We start from the raw sequence: 21,721 nt of genomic DNA, 5'->3' as shown, positions 1-21,721 counted from the left end.
TCATTGCACAAGGGTCCTGTGAAAAATGGTGGTTTCTTACAAAGCGATCCCATTCGGTAGATTTCACGCAAGAACCTTTCAGTGGAATCTGCTGGGAAAATGGTCCGGATCGCATCTTTAGATGCATCAGCGGATAACCCTGTCTCCAAGGACAAGGGTGTTTTCTTCTGCGGTGGCTGCAGAGTGCTCATCTATGAAAGGGCCGCAGATTCGACATTCAGGACTGGGTCCTGGTGACCACGGATGCCAGCCTGAGTGGCTGGGGAGCAGTCACACAAGGAAAAAATTTCCAGGGAGTGTGATCAAGTCTGGAGACTTCTCTCCACATAAATATACTGGAGCTAAGGGCAATTTACAAGGCTCTAAGCTTAGCAAGACCTCTGCTTCAAGGTCAGCCGGTATTGATCCAGTGGGACAACATCACGGCAGTCGCCCACGTAAACAGACAGGGCGGCACATGAAGCAGGAGGGAAATGGCAGAAACTGCAAGGATTCTTCGCTGGGCGAAAAATCATGTGATAACACTCTCAGCAGTGTTAATTCCGGGAGTGGAAAACTGGGAAGCAGACTTCCTCAGCAGGCATAACCTCCACCCGGGAGAGTGGGGACTTCAGCGGGAAGTCTTCCACATGATTGTAAACCGTTGTGAAAAACCAAAGGTGGACATGATGGCGTCCCGCCTGAACAAAAAACTAGACAAATATTGCGCCAGGTCAAGGGACCCTCAGGCAATAGCGGTGGACGCTCTGGTAACACTGTGGGTGTACCAGTCAGGGTATGTGTTCCCTCCTATGCATCTCATACCAAAAGTACTGAGAATCATAAGAAGGAGATGAGTAAGAACGATACTCGTGGTTCCGGATGGGTCAAGAAGGACTTGGTACCCGGAACTTCAAGAGATGCTCACGGAAGAACCGTGGCCTCTACCTTTAAGAAAGGACCTGCTCCAGCAGGGGCCTTGTCTGTTCCAAGACTTACCACGGCTGCGTTTGACGGCATGGCAGTTGAACGCCGGATCCTGAAAGGGCATTCCAGATGAAGTCATCCCTACCCTGGTCGAAGCCAGGAAGGATGTAACCGCAAAACATTTTCACCGCATTTGGCGAAAATATGTTGCGTGGTGTGAGGCCAAGAAGGTCCCTACAGAGGAATTCCAACTGGGTCGTTTCCTACATTTCCTGAAAACAGGACTGTCTATGGGCCTAAAATTAGGGTCCATTAAGGTTCAAATTTCGACCCTGTCGAATTTCTTCCAGAAAGAACTGGCTTCAGTGCCTGAAGTTCAGACGTTTGTAAAAGGGGTACTGCATATACAGCCTCCTTTTGTGCCCCCAGTGGCACCTTGGGATCTCAATGTTGTTTTGAGTTTCCTAAAGTCACATTGGTTTGATCCACTCACCACTGTGGAATTAAAATATTTCACATGGAAGGTGAAGATTCTATTAGCCCTGGCTTCAGCCAGGCGTGTGTCAGAATGGGCGGCTTTATCATATAAAAGCCCTTACTTAATTTTTCATTCTGACAGGGCACAATTGAGGACTCGTCCTCGATTTCTCCTTAAGGTGTTTTCTGTTTTTCACATGAACCAACCTATTGTGGTACCTGCGGCTACTAGGGACTTGGAGGACTCCAAGTTACTTGACGTTGTCAGGGCCCTGAAAATATATGTTTCCAGGACGACTGGAGTTAGAAAATCTGACTCGCTGTTTAGCCTGTATGCACCCAACAAGATGGGTGTTCCTGCTTCTAAGCAGACGATTGCTCGCTGGATTTGTAGTACAATTCAGCTTGCACATTCTGTGGCAGGCTTGCCACAGCCAAAATCAGTAAAAGCCCATTCCACAAGGAAGTGGGCTCATCTTGGGCGGCTGCCCGAGGGGTCTCGGCTTTACAACTTTGCCGAGCTGCTACTTGGTCAGGGGCACACCCTGACTGAGGAGGACCTGGAGTTCTCTCATTCGGTGCTGCAGAGTCATCCGCACTCTCCCGCCCGTTTGGGAGCTTTGGTATAATCCCCATGGTCCTGACGGAGTCCCCAGCATCCACTTAGGACGTTAGAGAAAATAAGAATTTACTTACCGATAATTCTATTTCTCGTAGTCCGTAGTGGATGCTGGGCGCCCATCCCAAGTGCGGATTGTCTGCAATACTTGTACATAGTTATTGTTACAAAAATCGGGTTATTCTTGTTGTGAGCCATCTTTTCAGAGGCTCCTTCGTTGTTATCATACTGTTAACTGGGTTCAGATCACAGGTTGTACGGTGTGATTGGTGTGGCTGGTATGAGTCTTACCCGGGATTCAATATCCTTCCTTATTATGCACGCTCGTCCGGGCACAGTATCCTAACTGAGGCTTGGAGGAGGGTCATAGGGGGAGGAGCCAGTGCACACCACCTGATCCTAAAGCTTTTATTATTGTGCCCTGTCTCCTGCGGAGCCGCTAAACCCCATGGTCCTGACGGAGTCCCCAGCATCCACTACGGACTACGAGAAATAGAATTATCGGTAAGTAAATTCTTATTATTACTGTTACTTCTGCTACTGCTGGGGGAGGGGCTGACGTCTGTTGTGGGACCAGAGGTTACTTGCTCTCCCCAGCAGAGGCGTGTAAGTAGTACAGCACAGGGTAATAATATATTATATATACCCCCACAGCACCCAACCCTCTTACATGAGCGGACGCAGCAACTCGGGCACAGCTCCTGCTCGGTATCCGGGTGACTGGTGTGTGACGGCCGCTGTGTAACCGGACTATGCTCCGCGCCAGCACAGACATAATTACCGACCTGGCCTGCCCGCACCGGTATATGTTATTATTAATATTGTAAGTGTATATGTCCTCCCGCACCGGGCGCTGCTGGGACGGTCTAGGGAGCGGCAGGGTCTCTATGGTTCCTCCCTATGGTTGGCTCTGTGTGAGCAGCTTCCGCCCGGCCCCAGTGCTGGCAGTGGTTACATTCCTGCACGGCAGCACACGTGTTACGCAGAGCTAGGCTGGAGGAGGAGCGGAGGCACAGACACACAGGTACCGGGAAGTGTGGTGATGGTGATAATATTATGTGATTATTATATAGTGTTTCCTCACTTATTGGGGAACTGCAATTCTTGGACTTATAGTTCTACAGCTGGCACGGCACCCACTGGCGTTATGCACTAGTATCACCTGGTGTGACCCAGCTCCTGCGTGTCTGGCCGCTCTGATAGGTGTAGCTATGTTACAGTATAGTGACTCCTTATATATCGCAGTATGGAGAGTGGGTAATATTACACTGTGATTGGTTAGCGTGCAGCATTACTCACTGAGGCACAACAACAATAATAATAATAATAATAATAATACACGCAGCCTGTATGTGACATTGGGGGGTATCCAATTAGATCCAATTTCAGCTGGTGAAAACGTATGGAAATCACGATTAATGACCGATGGTCATTATTGCAGTATTCAGTTGGACCCGCGAATGCGCGAAATCTCATGGGTTATTCCCTGATCCCGTGTGTTATCGCTGTTCCGGTAGCCGCTAATCGCAGATTCTCCTTAAGGTGCATACACACGGTGAGATTCAGGCTAACCCCGATTTTCACTATGCGACCGGGGCTAGGTCGGCATCGCAAGCATATAATGACTGTGCTTGCGATACTGACTATGTGCGGTTTTGGCTAAGTGTCAATTTTGACGAGATAGTCAAAACTGACTTACCTGCACAGTCTATCTAAGCTTGCGATGCCGACCGCACATCGGGATCACAAGGTGACTTTCACCTTGCAATCTGCACTAACTTTTCTTACGATTTTGACTATATAGTCAAAATCGTAAGAAAATATCTCACCGTGTGTACACCCCATTAGGGTGCTTTGATAAATGCCGGCATCGGGGGGGGACAGGGACATTACAGGTATAATCTGTTGTAGGGATGGCCATCAACCATAGATGGTTAGCAATCATCAAGAGTTTGCCATTGATAGCAGAGGTTCAGATGTGATGCAGCCGGTTTCTGTGTATTCATAGTTGCATAGCGTTTGGCCCCATCCACACTATTGTGTCACTTAGCCTCGCCCTCCTCTGTTTTGCCTGCAAGATTCACGTGTGATGCCCATCAATGGTTTTTCGTCAGTAGTTTCCTACCATTGAAGTACAGTACTAAGTCCATGGGGATCCCTAAGCCATTGCAACAGTCATATTTTACTGAAGTTCTAGAGCCTTCATCCTTACATTTTAACAAACAGTGTACAATGATATGCACCCCAAAGAGCTGCATTCAGTGTCTGCTAGATCGTGTGCGGCTGTCCGAGTAGGGATGGCATCAAAAACATTGTCAGCCATCAGTGTTTCTCCATTCCTTGCAGGGATTGTGCTGGTTGCCACCATCACATGCTGATGACATTCATTTTTCTACAGATACGTAGTGTCTCCAGCAGAGCTGCTTTGCGCATGTGTGAACTTCAAGGGTCCACTGCACCTTACACTAGCTAACTATGGATGGTTACCATGAGAAGACTACAGATGTGTCCTCTTACATCTAGCGTCCATACACCATGTAACGCACCCTGCTATTCTTGCTCTACCGTGTCGCTGCTTGCCATTCTAAGTCACCTCATGCTGTATCAAGTTGCATCGTAACTAACCGAGTTGCTGGAAAAGCTGGAGAGTGTAATACCATTTTCTGTCCACCAAATGTCACTTTTCCTAAACTACACTACGCGTGCATCAAATACCAATGATGTTTCTGATTGGCTGACGGAACCTGACATTTGGTACACCATAAAACTGAAATGTTTGTTTGTCATGAAGCTAGATCTGCAGTTGAGGATTAAATAATTTGGTATGTAAATCCTCTATTTTTTTTAAAATACATACTGTATCTGCAGTGGTTAAAAGACGCACGCTCAGCATTCATGAGTGAGTTCAATTCATGTTCAGTAATGCTCAGGTACTCTGCTGAACTCTCTCCATAGCTAGGCACCTCAGTGGCATTAGTGACCATAAATTGAACTCACTTTGTGAATGCTGAGCGAGCATCTTTTAACCACTAAAGTTACAGTATTTGGGTCACTGTGCATCATCGCTACAGTAAGGTACACTACAAGGTCAATATCTGTTTAGAGTCCAATGCAGCTTGGTGGCATACAGCAGCATAGAAATGAAGCTTGAGAGGAGGTGCCAAGTCGAGTGACTGCTTACACTGCCTGAATGTGATTGGCCGGTTTAGCAGGAATCACCATCCACTGACAATAATGTTTTCAGTACTGTAGCTTTCATCCGTGGACATGTTCAACTGTGTATTGCATGGCATGGATTCTCTCGTGGTATACCGTACGTCATGAAATGCTGCAACTGGGATGCCATGACATGCTGTAATATGAGCAAAGATATAAGAGGACACATCTGTATAGGTCATCTCCAGGCATGCCGCAATGGCCCTCACTAATGGCCCATACACACGGTGATATTCGGGCTATACCCGATTCTCACTATGCGACAGGGGCTAGATCGGGACATAGTCAGTATCGCAAGCACATAATGAGTGTGCTTGCGATACGGACTATGTGCGATTTTGGTTAAGTGTCAGTTTTGACTATCTCTTCTACAGAGATGGTCAAAATTGACTTGCCTGCACAGGATATCTATTCTTGCGATGCTGACCATGCGGGACCGCGCATCGAATCGGGATCGCAAGGTGACTTTCACCTTGCGATCTGCACTAACTTTTCTTACGTTTTTGACTATATAGTCAAAATCGTAAGAAAAAATCTCTCACACGCCATATGTGAGATGCCGTGTGAATAGCAGAGTCCTGATGGGTTTTATCACAAGTAATAAATCCAGTAATAGTTTTTCACTACATAGTAAAATCTTAGGCTGGGTACACACTATCTGATGTGCACCCGATATATTGCATGAGCCACCGGCTCGTACGATATATCGGTCACATTGGACAGTGTGTACGGGAGATATTGTATATGATGCGCGCGCCCGCAGGTCGTATAAAACGTCAGATATCTTTTGTTGTGCACTTGAGAGCAGAAGATAGCTGATAGGTCTGCATGCTCCGGGACGTGGGTGGATGCAGTCACGGACGATACATCGTACAGTGTGTATTTCCTGACGATATATCGTTTGCAATGTTGCATCTGCCAGACATCGGACAGTGTGTACCAAGCCTTAGGTAAACTATGAAAGTGGTATGGTGCTGTAATTTGTAAGGCGGGCCCTCTTCACTGGTGTCCAGTTATTTTAAAGTAACATTAGAGGGTGGGATTTAGTAAAAATGTCGACAGTCACGATGTCTACATTGAAACAAGTCGGCGTTTGCAGAATGTGGGCATGTTCAGAATGTCCGTATTATGAAGGGGGGGAGGGTCAGGGGAAATTTGCGGAAAAATTACTTCACAGAAAGTGTAGTGGACGAGTGGTATAGCCTCCCATCAGAGGTGGTAGAGGCTAAGACAGTAGAGCAATTTAAACATGCATGGGATAGACATAAGGATATCCTTACGAAGAAATAAGGATCAAATAAGGTTAGAGATAAAAATAATGTAAAAAAAAAAAAGGGGGCAGACTAGATGGGCCAAGTGGTTCTTATCTGCCGACAAATTCTATGAAGTGTAGACGTGTGATAATGCCGATATTCTGCACAGAGTGGCAGCAGAGAGTTAAGATTGCGGCTGCAGGAGAGGAGGTTAGGGTTCGACATACTGATTGCTGCAAGTGCTGTTGTATCAGCTGGAAGTCATTAGAAGTTAACTGCTGGACCTGGTAACTCACCACTAGGACGACCAGGGATGTTTTGTAGACATTTTATCACTGTCAACATGATGTCTAGTCAATATCGACATTGCGAACTTGCCGACATTCTCATGTAGACAAAATAGACCACACCCAGAAGGACAGGGCTTAAAAAAGGCATTTTATTTTCAGTAAGGGGAGGAGCCTGTATATTGCCTTGGGCCTCACAGGCACTTTATCCGGCTCCCAGTCACTGTTAGGCATGGAGTGTTGTGCACCACGTGACAAGGGAAAGAGGAGAAAATGAATGGAGGCAGAGAAACTACATAAGAATGCCTGTCCCTCACCCACCACTTTTATAAGGACAGACCCTCGCCCATCATGTCACACTCTTGCTGGATGTTTATAGTGAGAGATTGTGAACTAACAGGTGGTTTATTATTCTATTTACAGGATAATCCCTTCTAAAAGCGATGGCGAAAAGCAAAGGAAAAGGACAGAAGCAAAAGAATGTGTTTCACGTGGCCAACACCAGAAGCGTAAAAGCCAAAAACAAAGCCAAAGCAGTGACATCTACTCTGAAGAAGGTAGGATGGAGGGGTGGTCTTCAGTATGCCGGCTGTCGGGATCCCGGCACACAGTATACCGGCGCCGGCATACCGACACTTATTCTCCCTCGTGGGGGTCCACGAACCCGCTGGAGGGAGAATAAAATAGTGTGGCGCACCACCATGCCCGCAGCGTGGAGACCACAGCGAGCCTGCGAGGGGCTCATTTGCGCCTGCCACACTGTCGGTATGCCGGCGGTCGCCGGGAGCCCGACCACCGGCATACCATACTACACCCAGATGGAGGTGTCAGCAGTGGGATACTTCATAGAAATACATGTCTTATACACACATACTGTAAATCTTATTTCTTCACCAGATCAATGTTTCTTCCAATGATAAAGTCAGCAAAGTAAACAAGGCTTTTACAGACCTGCACAAAGAGGTCACACAGAAGAAAAAGGCGGCTGCTTCCCAACCACAGAGAAAAGAGGTAATGCATTCTAATGGAAGCATTCAGTTATGGCAAAAAGTAGTTGGACGCTATTAAATGTCTGATGCTCCTATTCAGATTACCTGGCTTACTGTAGCCCATCAGCTTTGGTAATACATCCAATATGCAGGCTGGTAACACATATGTTTCCGTCAGGAGGGGTGTGGAGGGCAGTGGCAGCATCTATTGAACCATGTATGAGACCCCCTACACTTTTTCCTGCTAGGGCGTAAACAGATTGTATTAAGGGGGAAGGGGGGAGGGAGTCGGAATACACAGCAGTTGCAAATTATACATTTCTTCAAATATTTCAGTTTTAGTCTGGAAAATAGTATAGAAGTCTATTGGTGGTCATAATAAAAAGATGTGGGGTACTTGTGTCAAATGGCTGTTACATGCATTTGTTTTTCAAAAATAAATAGGATTTTACTTACCGGTAATCTATTTCTCGTAGTCCGTAGAGTATGCTGGGGACTCCGTAAGGACCATGGGGAATAGACGGGCTCCGCAGGAGATAGGGCACTTTAAGAAAGCTTTGGATTCTGGGTGTGCACTGGCTCCTCCCTCTATGTCCCTCCTCCAGACCTCAGTTAGAGAAACTGTGCCCAGAAGATATGAACAGTACGAAGAAAGGATTTATGTAACCTAAGGGCGAGATTCATACCAGCCACACCAATCACACCGTATAACTTGTGATAAACTACCCAGTTAACAGTATGAACAAGTAACATAGCCTCGGTTCAAGACAGACCAACTATAACATAACCCTTATGTAAGCAATAACTATATACAAGTCTTGCAGAAGAAGTCCGCACTTGGGACGGGCGCCCAGCATCCACTACGGACTACGAGAAATAGATTTACCGGTAAGTAAAATCCTATTTTCTCTAACGTCCTAGAGGATGCTGCGGACTCCGTAAGGACCATGGGGATTATACCAAAGCTCCCAAACGGGCGGGAGAGTGCGGATGACTCTGCAGCACCGATTGAGCAAACAGGAGGTCCTCCTCAACCAGGGTATTATTATTATTATCCTTTATTTATATGGCACCACAAGGGTTCCGCAGCGCCCAATTACAGAGTACATAAACAAATAATCAAACAGGAAAACAGCAACTTACAGTTGATGACAGTATAGGACAAGTACAGGGTAAATAAACATAGTTACATCAGCAGATGACACTGGAATAAGTATCAGGTGGCAGAAGACTGCTGGATGTGGTACAGTTGAAGATTATTAAAGTAAGAAAGGATAAGCACATGAGGGAAGAGGGCCCTGCTCGTGAGAGCTTACATTCTAAAGGGGAAGGGTAGACAGACAGGGGTGACACAGATGGGGTACATAGAGAGCGTAGAACAGAGGGTTAGGATGAGATTTGGCTGGGTTTGGTGAAGAAGTGGGTCTTGAGAGATCGTATGAAGTTTTGTAGAGAGGTGGAGAGGTAGGGAATTCCAGAGTAAGGGAGCAGCACAAATGAAAAATCTTGGAGGTAGGAGTGGGAGGAAGTAATCCGTAGGCAGGAGAGTCGGCGTGCATTAGCAGAGCGAAGAGGACAGGTGGGAGTGTAAAGGGAGATAAGGTCAGAGATGTAGATGGGAGAGGAGTGGGTGAGGGCTTTGTAAGCGAGTGTGAGAAGCTTGAAATGGATTCTGAAAGGGAAGGGGAGCCAGTGAAGGTCTAGTAAGAGAGGAGAGGTGGACGTAGTGCATTTGGTGAGGAAGATGAGCCGGGCAGCAGCATTGAGGATAGATTGGAGTGGAGAGAGGTATTTGTCAGGAGCAGATTACAGTAGTCCAGTCTGGAGATGACCAGTGAGTGGATAAGAGTCTTAGTAGCATCCTGGGTCAGAAAGGGTCTGATCCTGGAAATATTTTTTAGATGAAAATGGCAGGTTTGTGAGAGGTGCTGAATGTGTGGTTTGAAGGAGAGGGAGGAGTCAAGGATTACTCCAAGACAGCGCACTTGGGGGCTAGAGAAGATAGTAGTGCCATCAATAGATAATGAGATTGTAGGAGGTGAGGTTATGCGGGAGGGAGGAAAGATGATCAGCTCTGTCTTAGACATGTTAAGTTTAAAAAAGCACTGGGACATCCAGGAAGAGGTAGCAGAGAGACAGTTGGAGATACGAGTGAGGAGAGTAGGGGAGAGGTCTGGAGAGGAAAGATAGATTTGGGTGTCATCAGCATAGAGATGATATTGGAAACCAAAAGAACTAATGAGCTTACCTAGTGAGGACGTATAGTGAGAGAAGAGGACCAAGGACAGAACCTTGGGGTACCCCTACAGTTAGTGGAAGTGAGGGGGAGGTGGAGTCATGAGAGGAGACAGAGAAAGAAAGGTAGGAAGACAGCCAAGAGAGGGCAGTGTCATGCAGACCAATGGAGTGAAGAATTTGCAGTAGGAGAGGATGGTCCACAGTGTGAAAAGCAGCAGAGAGATCAAGTAGAATAAGTATAGAGTAGTGTCCCTTAGATTTAGCAGCATGGAGGTCATTGCATACTTTTGTAAGGGCAGTTTCAGTGGAGTGGACGGAAGCCAGACTGGAATGGGTCAAGCAGTCCAGACTGGAATGGGTCAAGCAGTGAGTGTGAGGAAAGAAAGGAAGTAAGGCGGTTGTAGACAATACGCTCAAGGAGTTTGGAGGCAAAAGGGAGGAGAGAGATGGGTCGGTAGTTGGAGAGAGTGTTTGGATCAAGTGTAGGTTTTTTAAGAATTGGAGAGATGAGTGCACGCTTGAAGGCAGAGGGGACAGTGCCTGATAAGAGGGACAGATTGAGAAGGTGGGAAAGATGGGAACAAGCAGAAGGAGAGAGGTAGCAGAGGAGGTGGGAGGGGATAGGGTCAAGTGGGGAGGTGGTGTGGGGACAGGAACGAATGAGGGCCATGACTTCCTCTCCAGATGCATGGGAGAAAGATGTCAGAGTAGGTGCGAGGGATGGGGAGGGTTGGAAAGGGATGGGAGAAAGCTGGTTACTGATGGTCTGGTGTGTTGTGATGTCCTGACATATGGAGTCAATTTTAGATGTGAAGTGGCAAAGTCAAGAGCAGAGAGTGAGAAAGGGAGACGAGGTGGAGGTGGGCAGAAGAGTGAGTTGAGTGGCAAAGAGGCGCCGGGGGTTGGAAGACTGGGAGGAGATGAGGTTCTTGAAGTATGACTGTTTAGCAAGAGAAAGGGCAGCACTGAAGGATGAGAGCATAAGTTTGAAATGGAGGAAGTCTGCCTTAGAGCGTGATTTCCTCCAGTGTCGCTCAGCAGTACGTGAGCATTTTTGCAGATATCTGGTGCATTTGGTGTGCCAGGGTTGAGGTGTTAATTTGCGAGGGTGAATAGTGGTTGGTGGAGTAACAGAGTCAAGAGCAGAAGTAAGGGATGCATTGTATGTGGAAGTGGCTTGTTCAGGGCATGAGAGAGAGAGAATAGGAGAGAGAAGTGAATCAAACAAGGAGGAAAGGAATGTGGTGTCAATAGCTTCAATGTTACGCTTAGTGATGGTAGCCTTAGGAGGTAGAGATGGGGAAGTAGAGAGAGATAGGTTAAAGGAGAGCAGGTGGTGGTCAGAGAGGGGAAATGGGGAATTGGAAAAATCAGAAATATCACAGCGGTGAGTGAAGACCAGATCCAGTGAGCTCCCATTCACATGGGAGGGTGAGGAGGTCCACTGGGAGAGACAAAGTGAAGAGGTGAGGTTAAGGAGTTTAGAGGTAGGGGATTGTGTGGGGATGTTAATAGGGATGTTGAAATCGCCTAGGATAATGGAGGGAATGTCAGAAGAGAGGAAGTGAGGAAGCCAGGAAGCAAAGTTGTCGATGAATTTGGAAGCAGTGCCAGGGGGGGCGGTAAATGACAGCTACTCTAAGATGGACTGGTTGGAAGAGGCGTATGGCATGGACCTCAAATGTAGAGAATGTAAGGGATGGTTCTGGTGGTATGAGTTGGTAGGAGTAACTAGAAGGTAAAAGGACCCCCAACACCACCCCCATGGCGACCCCCAGGTCAGGGGGTGTGTGTGAATGTGAGGCCCCTAGCAGAGAGAGCAGCAGCAGAAGTAGTGTCAGAGGGCGTAATCCAAGTTTCAATAATGGCTAGTAGGTGTAGGGAGTTGGAAATAAAAAGGTCATGAGTGGGGACCAGTTTGTTACAAACAGATCTGGCATTCCAGAGCGCACAGGATAGGGGGTATGAGTTTGTGGGTGAGATGTGAATGAGATTATCAGGGTTGCTGTAGTGATGAGGTGAAATTAACTTTGAGGGAAGGGATGATGAGAGAGTAGTGATGGTGCGGGTGCCTGAGCTGGGAGGAGAAACTGCAGGAGGTGGGCAGGGAGGGAGGTCGTTGTGATGTGTATGGGGAGGTGACAGGGAATGAAGAAAGGGAGCAGGGCTGAGTTGTTGGGTAGCAGGACCATGGGGCAGAGGTAAATGAAAGTGGGGTAACAGGAAAGGAGGGGGAAGGAAACAGGAGGAGGTGTAGGAGACTAGGGTGGAAGGATAAAGATACATTATTAGGTAGACACACTGATGTGGGGAGTATAAGAAAGCCTTGACATAGTGTTAAGTAGGTAAATAGGTTGAAGGAAAGTGGAAGTAGGAGAGGAGACTGTAAGAGAATCAGAGCAGAAGAATTGCAGAAATGCAGGTGAGAAAAGCAGTGTAGGCTCAATGGGTGTAGATTTAGTATGAAATGAGTCAAAAGCGTAGATAAAGTGGGTGCAGAAATGTATTTGGGCTGTAAGAAATGAAAGGATTGTAAGAGGGTTAAGAAGCAATGGTAATTGTTAGATTTTTTTAAGTGTTTGTAGATGAGAAGATGAACTCACAATTGTCCCAAAGAAGCTCTTTGTGATCTTGATTATGGATGGAAACCAGATCTTACATATGTTCTTTTCTCTAACGTCCTAGTGGATGCTGGGGACTCCGAAAGGACCATGGGGGATAGCGGCTCCGCAGGAGACTGGGCACAAAAGTAAAAAGCTTTAGGACTACCTGGTGTGCACTGGCTCCTCCCCCTATGACCCTCCTCCAAGCCTCAGTTAGATTTTTGTGCCCGAACGAGACGGGTGCAGGCTAAGGGGCTCTCCTGAGCTGCTTAGTGTAAAAGTTTAAAGTAGGTTTTTTATTTTCAGTGAGACCTGCTGGCAACAGGCTCACTGCACCGAGGGACTAAGGGGAGAAGAAGCGAACTCACCTGCGTGCAGAGTGGATTGGGCTTCTTAGGCTACTGGACATTAGCTCCAGAGGGACGATCACAGGCCCAGCCATGGATGGGTCCCGGAGCCGCGCCGCGCCGCCGGCCCCCTTACAGAGCCAGAAGAGTGAAGAGGTCCGGAAAATCGGCGGCAGAAGACGTCCTGTCTTCAATAAGGTAGCGCACAGCACCGCAGCTGTGCGCCATTGCTCTCAGCACACTTCACACTCCGGTCACTGAGGGTGCAGGGCGCTGGGGGGGGGGGCGCCCTGAGACGCAATAAAAAACCTTTTTTTGGCAAAAAATACATCACATATAGCTCCTGGGCTATATGGATGCATTTAACCCCTGCCAATTTTTCCATTAAAAAGCGGGAGAGGCTCCGCCCCCTTCACGGCGGCCTATCTCCTCAGCACACTGGCGCCATTTTTTCCTCACAGCTCCATTGGAGGAAGGCTCCCTGACTCTCCCCTGCAGTCCTGCACTACAGAAACAGGGTAAAACAAGAAAGGGGGGGCACTAAATTGGCATATTAATATATACAGCAGCTATATTAGGGAAAAACACTTATATAAGGTTATCCCTGTATATATATATAGCGCTCTGGTGTGTGCTGGCAAACTCTCCCTCTGTCTCCCCAAAGGGCTAGTGGGGTCCTGTCCTCTATCAGAGCATTCCCTGTGTGTGTGCTGTGTGTCGGTACGCTGTGTCGACATGTATGAGGAGGAAAATGGTGTGGAGGCGGAGCAATTGCCTGTGTTAGTGATGTCACCCCCTAGGGAGTAGACACCTGACTGGATGGTCTTATGGAAAGAATTACGTGATAGTGTCGGCACTTTACAAAAGACTGTTGACGACATGAGACAGCCGGCAAATCAGTTAATACCTGTACAGGCGTCTCAAACACCGTCAGGGGCTATAAAACGCCCGTTACCTCAGGTCGATACTGACACGGACACTGACTCCAGTGTCGACGGTGAGGAAACAAACGTATTTTCCAGTAGGGCCACACGTTACATGATCACGGCAATGAAGGAGGTTTTGAACATTTCTGATACTACAAGTACCACAAAAAAGGGTATTATGTGGGGTGTGAAAAAACTACCCGTAGTTTTTCCTGAATCGGATGAATTAAATGAGGTGTGTGTGATGAAGCGTGGGTTTCCCCCGATAAAAAACTGCTAATTTCTAAAAAATTATTGGCATTATACCCTTTCCCGCCAGAGGTTAGGGCGCGTTGGGAAACACCCCCTAGAGTGGATAAGGCGCTCACACGCTTATCAAAACAAGTGGCGTTACCGTCTCCTGATACGGCCGCCCTCAAGGAACCAGCTGATAGGAAGCTGGAAAATATCCTAAAAAGTATATACACACATACTGGTATTATACTGCGACCAGCAATCGCCTCGGCCTGGATGTGCAGTGCTGGGGTGGCTTGGTCGGATTCCCTGACTGAAAATATTGATACCCTGGACAGGGACAATATATTATTGACTATAGAGCATTTAAAGGATGCATTTCTATATATGCGTGATGCACAGAGGGATATATTGCACTCTGGCATCAAGAGTAAGTGCGATGTCCATTTCTGCCAGAAGAGGGTTATGGACGCGACAGTGGTCAGGTGATGCGGATTCCAAACGGCATATGGAAGTATTGCCGTATAAAGGGGAGGAGTTATTTGGGGTCGGTCTATCGGACCTGGTGGCCACGGCAACGGCTGGGAAATCCACCTTTTTACCCCAAGTCACCTCACAGCAGAAAAAGATACCGTCTTTTCAGGCTCAGTCCTTTCGTCCCCATAAGGGCAAGCGGGCAAAAGGCCACTCATATCTGCCCCGGGGCAGAGGAAGGGGAAAAAGACTGCAGCAGACAGCCTCTTCCCACGAACAGAAGCCCTCCCCCGCTTCTGCCAAGTCCTCAGCATGACGCTGGGGCCTTACAAGCGGACTCAGGCAAGACGGTGGGGGCCCGTCTCAAGAATTTCAGCGCGCAGTGGGCTCACTCGCAAGTGGACCCCTGGATCCTGCAGGTAGTATCTCAGGGGTACAAATTGGAATTCGAGACGTCTCCCCCTCGCCGGTTCCTGAAGTCTGCTTTACCAACGTCTCCCCCCGACAGGGAGGCGGTATTGGAAGCCATTCACAAGCTGTATTCCCAGCAAGTGATAATCAAGGTACCCCTCCTACAACAGGGAAAGGGGTATTATTCCACGCTGTTTGTGGTACCGAAGCCGGACGGCTCGGTGAGACCCATTTTAAATCTGAAATCCTTGAACACTTACATAAAAAGGTTCAAGTTCAAGATGGAGTCACTCAGAGCAGTGATAGCGAACCTGGAAGAAGGGGACTATATGGTGTCTCTGGACATCAAGGATGCTTACCTCCATGTCCCAATTTGCCCTTCTCACCAAGGGTACCTCAGGTTTGTGGTACAGATCTGTCACTATCAGTTTCAGACGCTGCCGTTTGGATTGTCCACGGCACCCCGGGTCTTTACCAAGGTAATGGCCGAAATGATGATTCTTCTTCGAAGAAAAGGCGTCTTAATTATCCCTTACTTGGACGATCTCCTGATAAGGGCAAGGTCCAGAGAACAGTTAGAGGTCGGAGTAGCACTATCTCAAGTAGTACTACGACAGCACGGATGGATTCTAAATATTCCAAAATCGCAGCTGATTCAGACGACACGTCTGCTGTTCCTAGGAATGATTCTGGACACAGTACAGAAAAAGGTGTTTCTCCCGGAAGAGAAAGCCAGGGAGTTATCCGACCTAGTCAGGAACCTCCTAAGACCAGGCCAAGTGTCAGTACATCAATGCACAAGGGTCCTGGGAAAGATGGTGGCTTCTTACGAAGCGATTCCATTCGGCAGATTCCACGCAAGAACTTTTCAGTGGGATCTGCTGGACAAATGGTCCGGATCGCATCTTCAAATGCATCAGCGGATAACCCCGTCTCCAAGGACAAGGGTGTCTCTCCTGTGGTGGTTACAGAGTGCTCATCTCCTAGAGGGCCGCAGATTCGGCATTCAGGATTGGGTCCTGGTGACCACGGATGCCAGCCTGAGGGGCTGGGGAGCAGTCACACAGGGAAGAAATTTCCAGGGCTTGTGGTCAAGCATGGAAACGTCACTTCACATAAATATCCTGGAACTCAGGGCCATTTACAATGCCCTAAGTCAGGCAAGACCTCTGCTTCAGGGTCAGCCGGTGTTGATCCAGTCGGACAACATCACGGCAGTCGCCCACGTAAACAGACAGGGCGGCACAAGAAGCAGGAGGGCAATGACGGAAGTGGCAAGGATTCTTCGCTGGGCGGAAAATCATGTGATAGCACTGTCAGCAGGGTTCATTCCGGGAGTGGACAACTGGGAAGCAGACTTCCTCAGCAGACACGATCTTCACCCGGGGGAGTGGGGACTTCACCCAGAAGTCTTCCACATGATTGTGAACCGTTGGGAAAAACCAAAGGTGGACAATGATGGCGTCCCGCCTCAACAAAAAACTGGACAGATATTGCGCCAGGTCAAGGGACCCTCAGGCAATAGCTGTGGACGCTCTGGTAACACCGTGGGTGTACCAGTCAGTGTATGTGTTCCCTCCTCTTCCTCTCATACCAAAAGTACTGAGAATCATAAGAAGGAGAGGAGTAAACACTATACTCGTGGCTCCGGATTGGCCAAGAAGGACTTGGTACCCGGAAATTCAAGAGATGCTCACGGAAGACCCGTGGCCTCTACCTCTAAGAAAGGACCTGCTCCAGCAGGGACCATGTCTGTTCCAAGACTTACCGCGGCTGTGTTTGACGGCATGGCGGTTGAACGCCGGATCCTGAAGGAAAAAGGCATTCCGGATGAAGTCATCCCTACCCTGATCAAAGCCAGGAAGGATGTGACCGTACAACATTATCACCGTATTTGGCGAAAATATGTTGCGTGGTGCGAGGCCAGGAAGGCCCCTACAGAGGAATTTCAACTGGGTCGATTCCTGCATTTCCTGCAAACAGGACTGTCTATGGGCCTAAAATTAGGGTCCATTAAGGTTCAAATTTCGGCCCTGTCAATATTCTTCCAAAAAGAACTAGCTTCTGTTCCTGAAGTTCAGACGTTTGTCAAGGGAGTACTGCATATACAGCCTCCTTTTGTGCCTCCAGTGGCACCTTGGGATCTCAATGTAGTTTTGGGGTTCCTAAAATCACATTGGTTTGAACCACTCACCACTGTGGACTTAAAATATCTCACATGGAAAGTGGTAATGCTGTTAGCCCTGGCTTCAGCCAGGCGTGTTTCAGGATTGGCGGCTTTATCCTATAAAAGCCCTTACCTAATTTTTCATACGGACAGGGCAGAATTGAGGACTCGTCCTCAATTTCTCCCTAAGGTGGTTTCAGCATTTCACTTAAACCAGCCTATTGTGGTGCCTGCGGATTCCAAGTTACTGGACGTAGTCAGGGCCCTGAAAATATATGTTTCCAGGACGGCTGGAGTCAGAAAATCTGACTCGCTGTTTATCCTGTATGCACCCAACAAGCTGGGTGCTCCTGCTTCTAAGCAGACTATTGCTCGTTGGATTTGTAGTACAATTCAGCTTGCACATTCTGTGGCAGGCCTGCCACAGCCAAAATCTGTAAAAGCCCATTCCACAAGGAAAGTGGGCTCATCTTGGGCGGCTGCCCGAGGGGTCTCGGCTTTACAACTTTGCCGAGCAGCTACTTGGTCAGGGGCAAACACGTTTGCTAAATTCTACAAATTTGATACCCTGGCTGAGGAGGACCTGGAGTTCTCTCATTCGGTGCTGCAGAGTCATCCGCACTCTCCCGCCCGTTTGGGAGCTTTGGTATAATCCCCATGGTCCTTTCGGAGTCCCCAGCATCCACTAGGACGTTAGAGAAAATAAGAATTTACTTACCGATAATTCTATTTCTCATAGTCCGTAGTGGATGCTGGGCGCCCATCCCAAGTGTGGATTGTCTGCATTACTTGTACATAGTTATTGTTACAAAAATCGGGTTATTGTTGTTGTGAGCCATCTTTTCAGAGGCTCCTTCTGTTATCATGCTGTTAACTGGGTTCAGATCACAAGTTGTACGGTGTGATTGGTGTGGCTGGTATGAGTCTTACCCGGGATTCAAAATCCTTCCTTATTGTGTACGCTCGTCCGGGCACAGTATCCTAACTGAGGCTTGGAGGAGGGTCATAGGGGGAGGAGCCAGTGCACACCAGGTAGTCCTAAAGCTTTTTACTTTTGTGCCCAGTCTCCTGCGGAGCCACTATCCTTCATGGTCCTTTCGGAGTCCCCAGCATCCACTACGGACTATGAGAAATAGAATTATCGGTAAGTAAATTCTTATTTTCTGCAAATGGGTTGCATAGTGTTCACAGAGTGGAAGTTGGAGGGTGATAAATTTGCATATGCAGTTGATATTGATAAGTAGTAGTTCATCTGTTGTTGTTTGAGGTTTTCTTTCAGTTTTTCGTCCAGGCTTTGATATTAAAATTATATATCTGCTCCTTTGAGCCTCCTCCCTTTGAGTCCTACACCCTGGATCAATCAGCCAAGTATACTCTAATATGAACTAACATTAACATGTGTAAGGTATAGGTTCATTGATTAAAACCCCACCCATTGCCCAACACCCACTGGTGGGCAATAAAGCTAAAACAAATAATGATATGGGAGGAGGACATCCCAAATTCCCCAAATGTCTAACAATTAAACAGGCTAAATTCTGCACAAAACAATAAATCCAGATTGATTACCTAAGCAAACAGACACTGTAGAGTATAGTATCCTAGATCACTGTGCAACTGCTGAGTTGTAGTAATTATTTTGATTACCTAAGCAAACAGACACTGTAGAGTATAGTATCCTAGATCACTGTGCAACTGCTGAGTTGTAGTAATTATTTTGATTACCTAAGCAAACAGACACTGTAGAGTATAGTATCCTAGATCACTGTGCAACTGCTGAGTTGTAGTAATTATTTTGATTACCTAAGCAAACAGACACTATCAAACTTATAGAACTTTGCAAAGGTGTTTGACCCCGACCAAGTAGCAGCTCGGCACAGTTGTAGTGCCGAGACCCCTCAGGCAGCCGCCCAAGAAGAGCTCACCTTCCTAGTGGAACGGGCCTTAACCGATTTAGGCAATGGCGATCCTGCCGTAGAATGTGCCTGCTGAATCGTGTTACAGATCCAGCGAGCAATTGTCTGCTTTGAAGCAGGAGCTCCAACCTTGTTGGCCGCATACAGAACAAACAGAGCTTCAGTCTTCCTGATCCTAGCTGTTCTGGTCACGTAAATCTTCAAAGCCCTGACCACATCCAGGGACTCTGAGTCCTCCAAGTCCCATGTAGCCACAGGCACGACAACAGGTTGGTTCTTATGAAAAGATGAGACCACCTTGGGCAGAAATTGAGGACGAGTCCTCAACTCTGCCCTATCCACGTGAAAAATCAGGTATGGGCTTTTATATGATAAAGCCGCTAATTCTGAAACACGCCTTGCAGAAGCTAAAGGCCAACAACATGACCACTTTCCAAGTGAGGTATTTCAACTCCACTGTTTTGAGTGGTTCAAACCAAGGTGACTTGAGGAAACTTAATACCACGTTAAGATCCGAAGGCGCCACCGGAGGTACAAAGGGAGGCTGAATATGCAGCACTCCCTTCATAAAAGTCTGTACTTCAGGAAGAGAAGCCAATTCTCTTTGAAAGAAAATGGATAAGGCCGAAATTTGGACCTTTATGGATCCTAATTTTAGGCCCAAATTCACTCCCGTTTGAAGGAAGTGAAGCAGACGGCCCAAATGGAACTCCTCCGTAGGAGCAGCTCTGGCCTCACACCAAGAAACATATTTCCGCCATATACGGTGATAATGTTTCGATGTCACATCCTTCCTAGCCTTGATCAGGGTAGGAATGACCTCCTCCGGAATCCCTTTTTCAGCTAGGATCCAACGTTCAACCGCCATGCCGTCAAACGCAGCCGCGGTAAGTCTTGGAACAGACAGGGCCCCTGCTGCAGTAGGTCCTGCCTTAGGAGGAAGAGGCCACGGATCTTCTGTGAGCAACTCTTGCAGATCCGGATACCAAGTCCTCCTTGGCCAATCTGGAACAATGAGAATTGTTCTGACCCTTCTTAGTCTTATTAATCTCAACACCTTGGGTATGAGAGGCAGAGGAGGAAAAACATAGACCGATCTGAACACCCATGGTGTCACCAGAGCGTCTACCGCTACAGGGTCTCTTGACCTGGCGCAATACCTCTTTAGCTTTTTGTTGAGATGGGACGCCATTATGTCTATTTGAGGCAATCCCCAATCTGTGTGAAGACTTCTTGATGAAGTCACCACTCTCCCGGATGCAGGTTGTGCCTGCTGAGGAAGTCCGCCTCCCAGTTGTCCACCCCCGGGATGAACACTGCTGATAGTGCGTTTACATGGCCTTCCGCCCAGCGCAGAAGCCTGGTCGCCTCTGCCATGGCCACTCTGCTCCTTGTGCCGCCTTGGTGGTTTACATGAGCCACTGCCGTGATATTGTCCGACTGAATCAGAACCGGTTTGTTCTGAAGCCATTCCTCCACCTGGCGTAGGGCGTTGTAAATGGCCCTCAACTCCAGGACATTGATGTGGAGACAAGTCTCTAGGCTTGACCAGAGACCTTGGAAATTTCTTCCCAGTGTGACAGCCCCCTAACCTCGGAGGCTCGCGTCCGTGGTCACCAGGATCCAGTCCTGAATGCCGAACCTGCGACCCTCTAGGACAGGCATTCCCAACCACAGTCCTCAAGGCACACTAACAGTGCATGTTTTAGTGATATCCCGGCTTCAGCACAGGTGACTTAATTAGTACCTCAGTTATTTTGATTTAACCATCTGTGCTGCAGCCTGGATATCACTAAAACCTGCACTGTTGGTGTGCCTTGAGGACCGCGGTTGGGAATGCCTGCTCTAGGAGGTGAGCACTGTGCAGCCACCACAGGAGAGATACCCTGGCCCTGGGAGACAGGGTGATCCATTTCTGCATATGTAGATAGGACCCGGACCATTTGTCCAATAGGTCCCATTGGAAAGTCCTCGCATGGAACCTGCCGAAGGGGATGGCCTCGTATGAAGCCACCATCTTCCCCAGAACCTTTGTGCAATGATGCACCGAAACCTTTTTTGGCTTTAAAAGGTTCCTGACCAGGGCTATGAGCTTCTGAGCCTTCTCCACCGAAAGAAAAACTCTTTTTTGGTCTGTGTCTAGAATCAGGCCCAAAAAGGTCAGACGCGTTGCAGGTACTAGCTGGGATTTCGGTAAATTGAGAATCCAGCCGTACATCTGCAACGTCTTCACGGACAGACACGTTGTCCAGCAACTTCTCCCGAGATCTCGCCTTTATAAGGAGATCGTCCAAGTACGGGATAATTGTGACTCCCTGCTTGCGCAGGAGCACCATCATTTCCATCATTACCTTGGTGAAAATTCTCGGGGTCGTGGAAAGACCAAACGGCAACGTCTGAAATTGGTAGTGACAATCCTGTACTGCAAATCTCAAACGCCCGGTGAGGGGGGAAAATCGGAACATGAAGGTACGCATCCTTTATGTCCAGGGACACCATTCAATCCCCTCCCTCCCGGCTGGCGATGACCATTCTGAGCAATTCCATTTTGAACTTGAACCTCTTCAAGTACAGTTTCAGGGATTTTAGATTTAGAATGGGTCTGACCGAAACGTCCGGTTTCGGTACCACAAACAGGGATGAATAATAACCCTCTCC

At 47.9% G+C, this 21,721-nt stretch overlaps 2 protein-coding genes across 5 annotated transcripts in view; one reads left to right on the top strand and one right to left on the bottom strand.

The window, feature by feature from the left end:
- The window catches only part of LOC134928369 (regulator of microtubule dynamics protein 1-like), a 70,767-nt gene extending 67,890 nt beyond the window's left edge, over positions 1-2,877 (bottom strand). The window contains exon 1 of one of the 2 annotated variants that reach the window (XM_063924039.1): positions 2,673-2,877. In XM_063924039.1, the coding sequence (XP_063780109.1) occupies positions 2,673-2,777 (105 nt within the window). In that variant the 5' untranslated portion in view covers positions 2,778-2,877. The remainder of the gene's footprint in view (positions 1-2,672) is intronic. The other variant, XM_063924038.1, reaches the window with a different exon arrangement.
- Positions 2,401-21,721, top strand: part of RBIS (ribosomal biogenesis factor) — a 28,420-nt gene continuing 9,099 nt past the window's right edge. The window contains exons 1-3 of one of the 3 annotated variants that reach the window (XM_063924041.1): positions 2,401-2,506; positions 7,182-7,315; positions 7,656-7,769. In XM_063924041.1, the coding sequence (XP_063780111.1) occupies positions 7,202-7,315; positions 7,656-7,769 (228 nt within the window). In that variant the 5' untranslated portion in view covers positions 2,401-2,506; positions 7,182-7,201. Of the gene's footprint in view, positions 2,507-2,928; positions 3,027-4,514; positions 4,540-7,181; positions 7,316-7,655; positions 7,770-21,721 lie in introns of those variants that run through there. The other 2 variants (XM_063924040.1, XM_063924042.1) reach the window with 2 other exon arrangements.

The sequence above is a fragment of the Pseudophryne corroboree genome, chromosome 5 (assembly GCF_028390025.1).
Source record: "Pseudophryne corroboree isolate aPseCor3 chromosome 5, aPseCor3.hap2, whole genome shotgun sequence".
NCBI lineage: Eukaryota > Metazoa > Chordata > Amphibia > Anura > Myobatrachidae > Pseudophryne > Pseudophryne corroboree.
The sequence above is the reverse complement of the archived record's forward strand: the minus strand, read 5'-3'. Positions and strand labels throughout refer to the sequence as shown.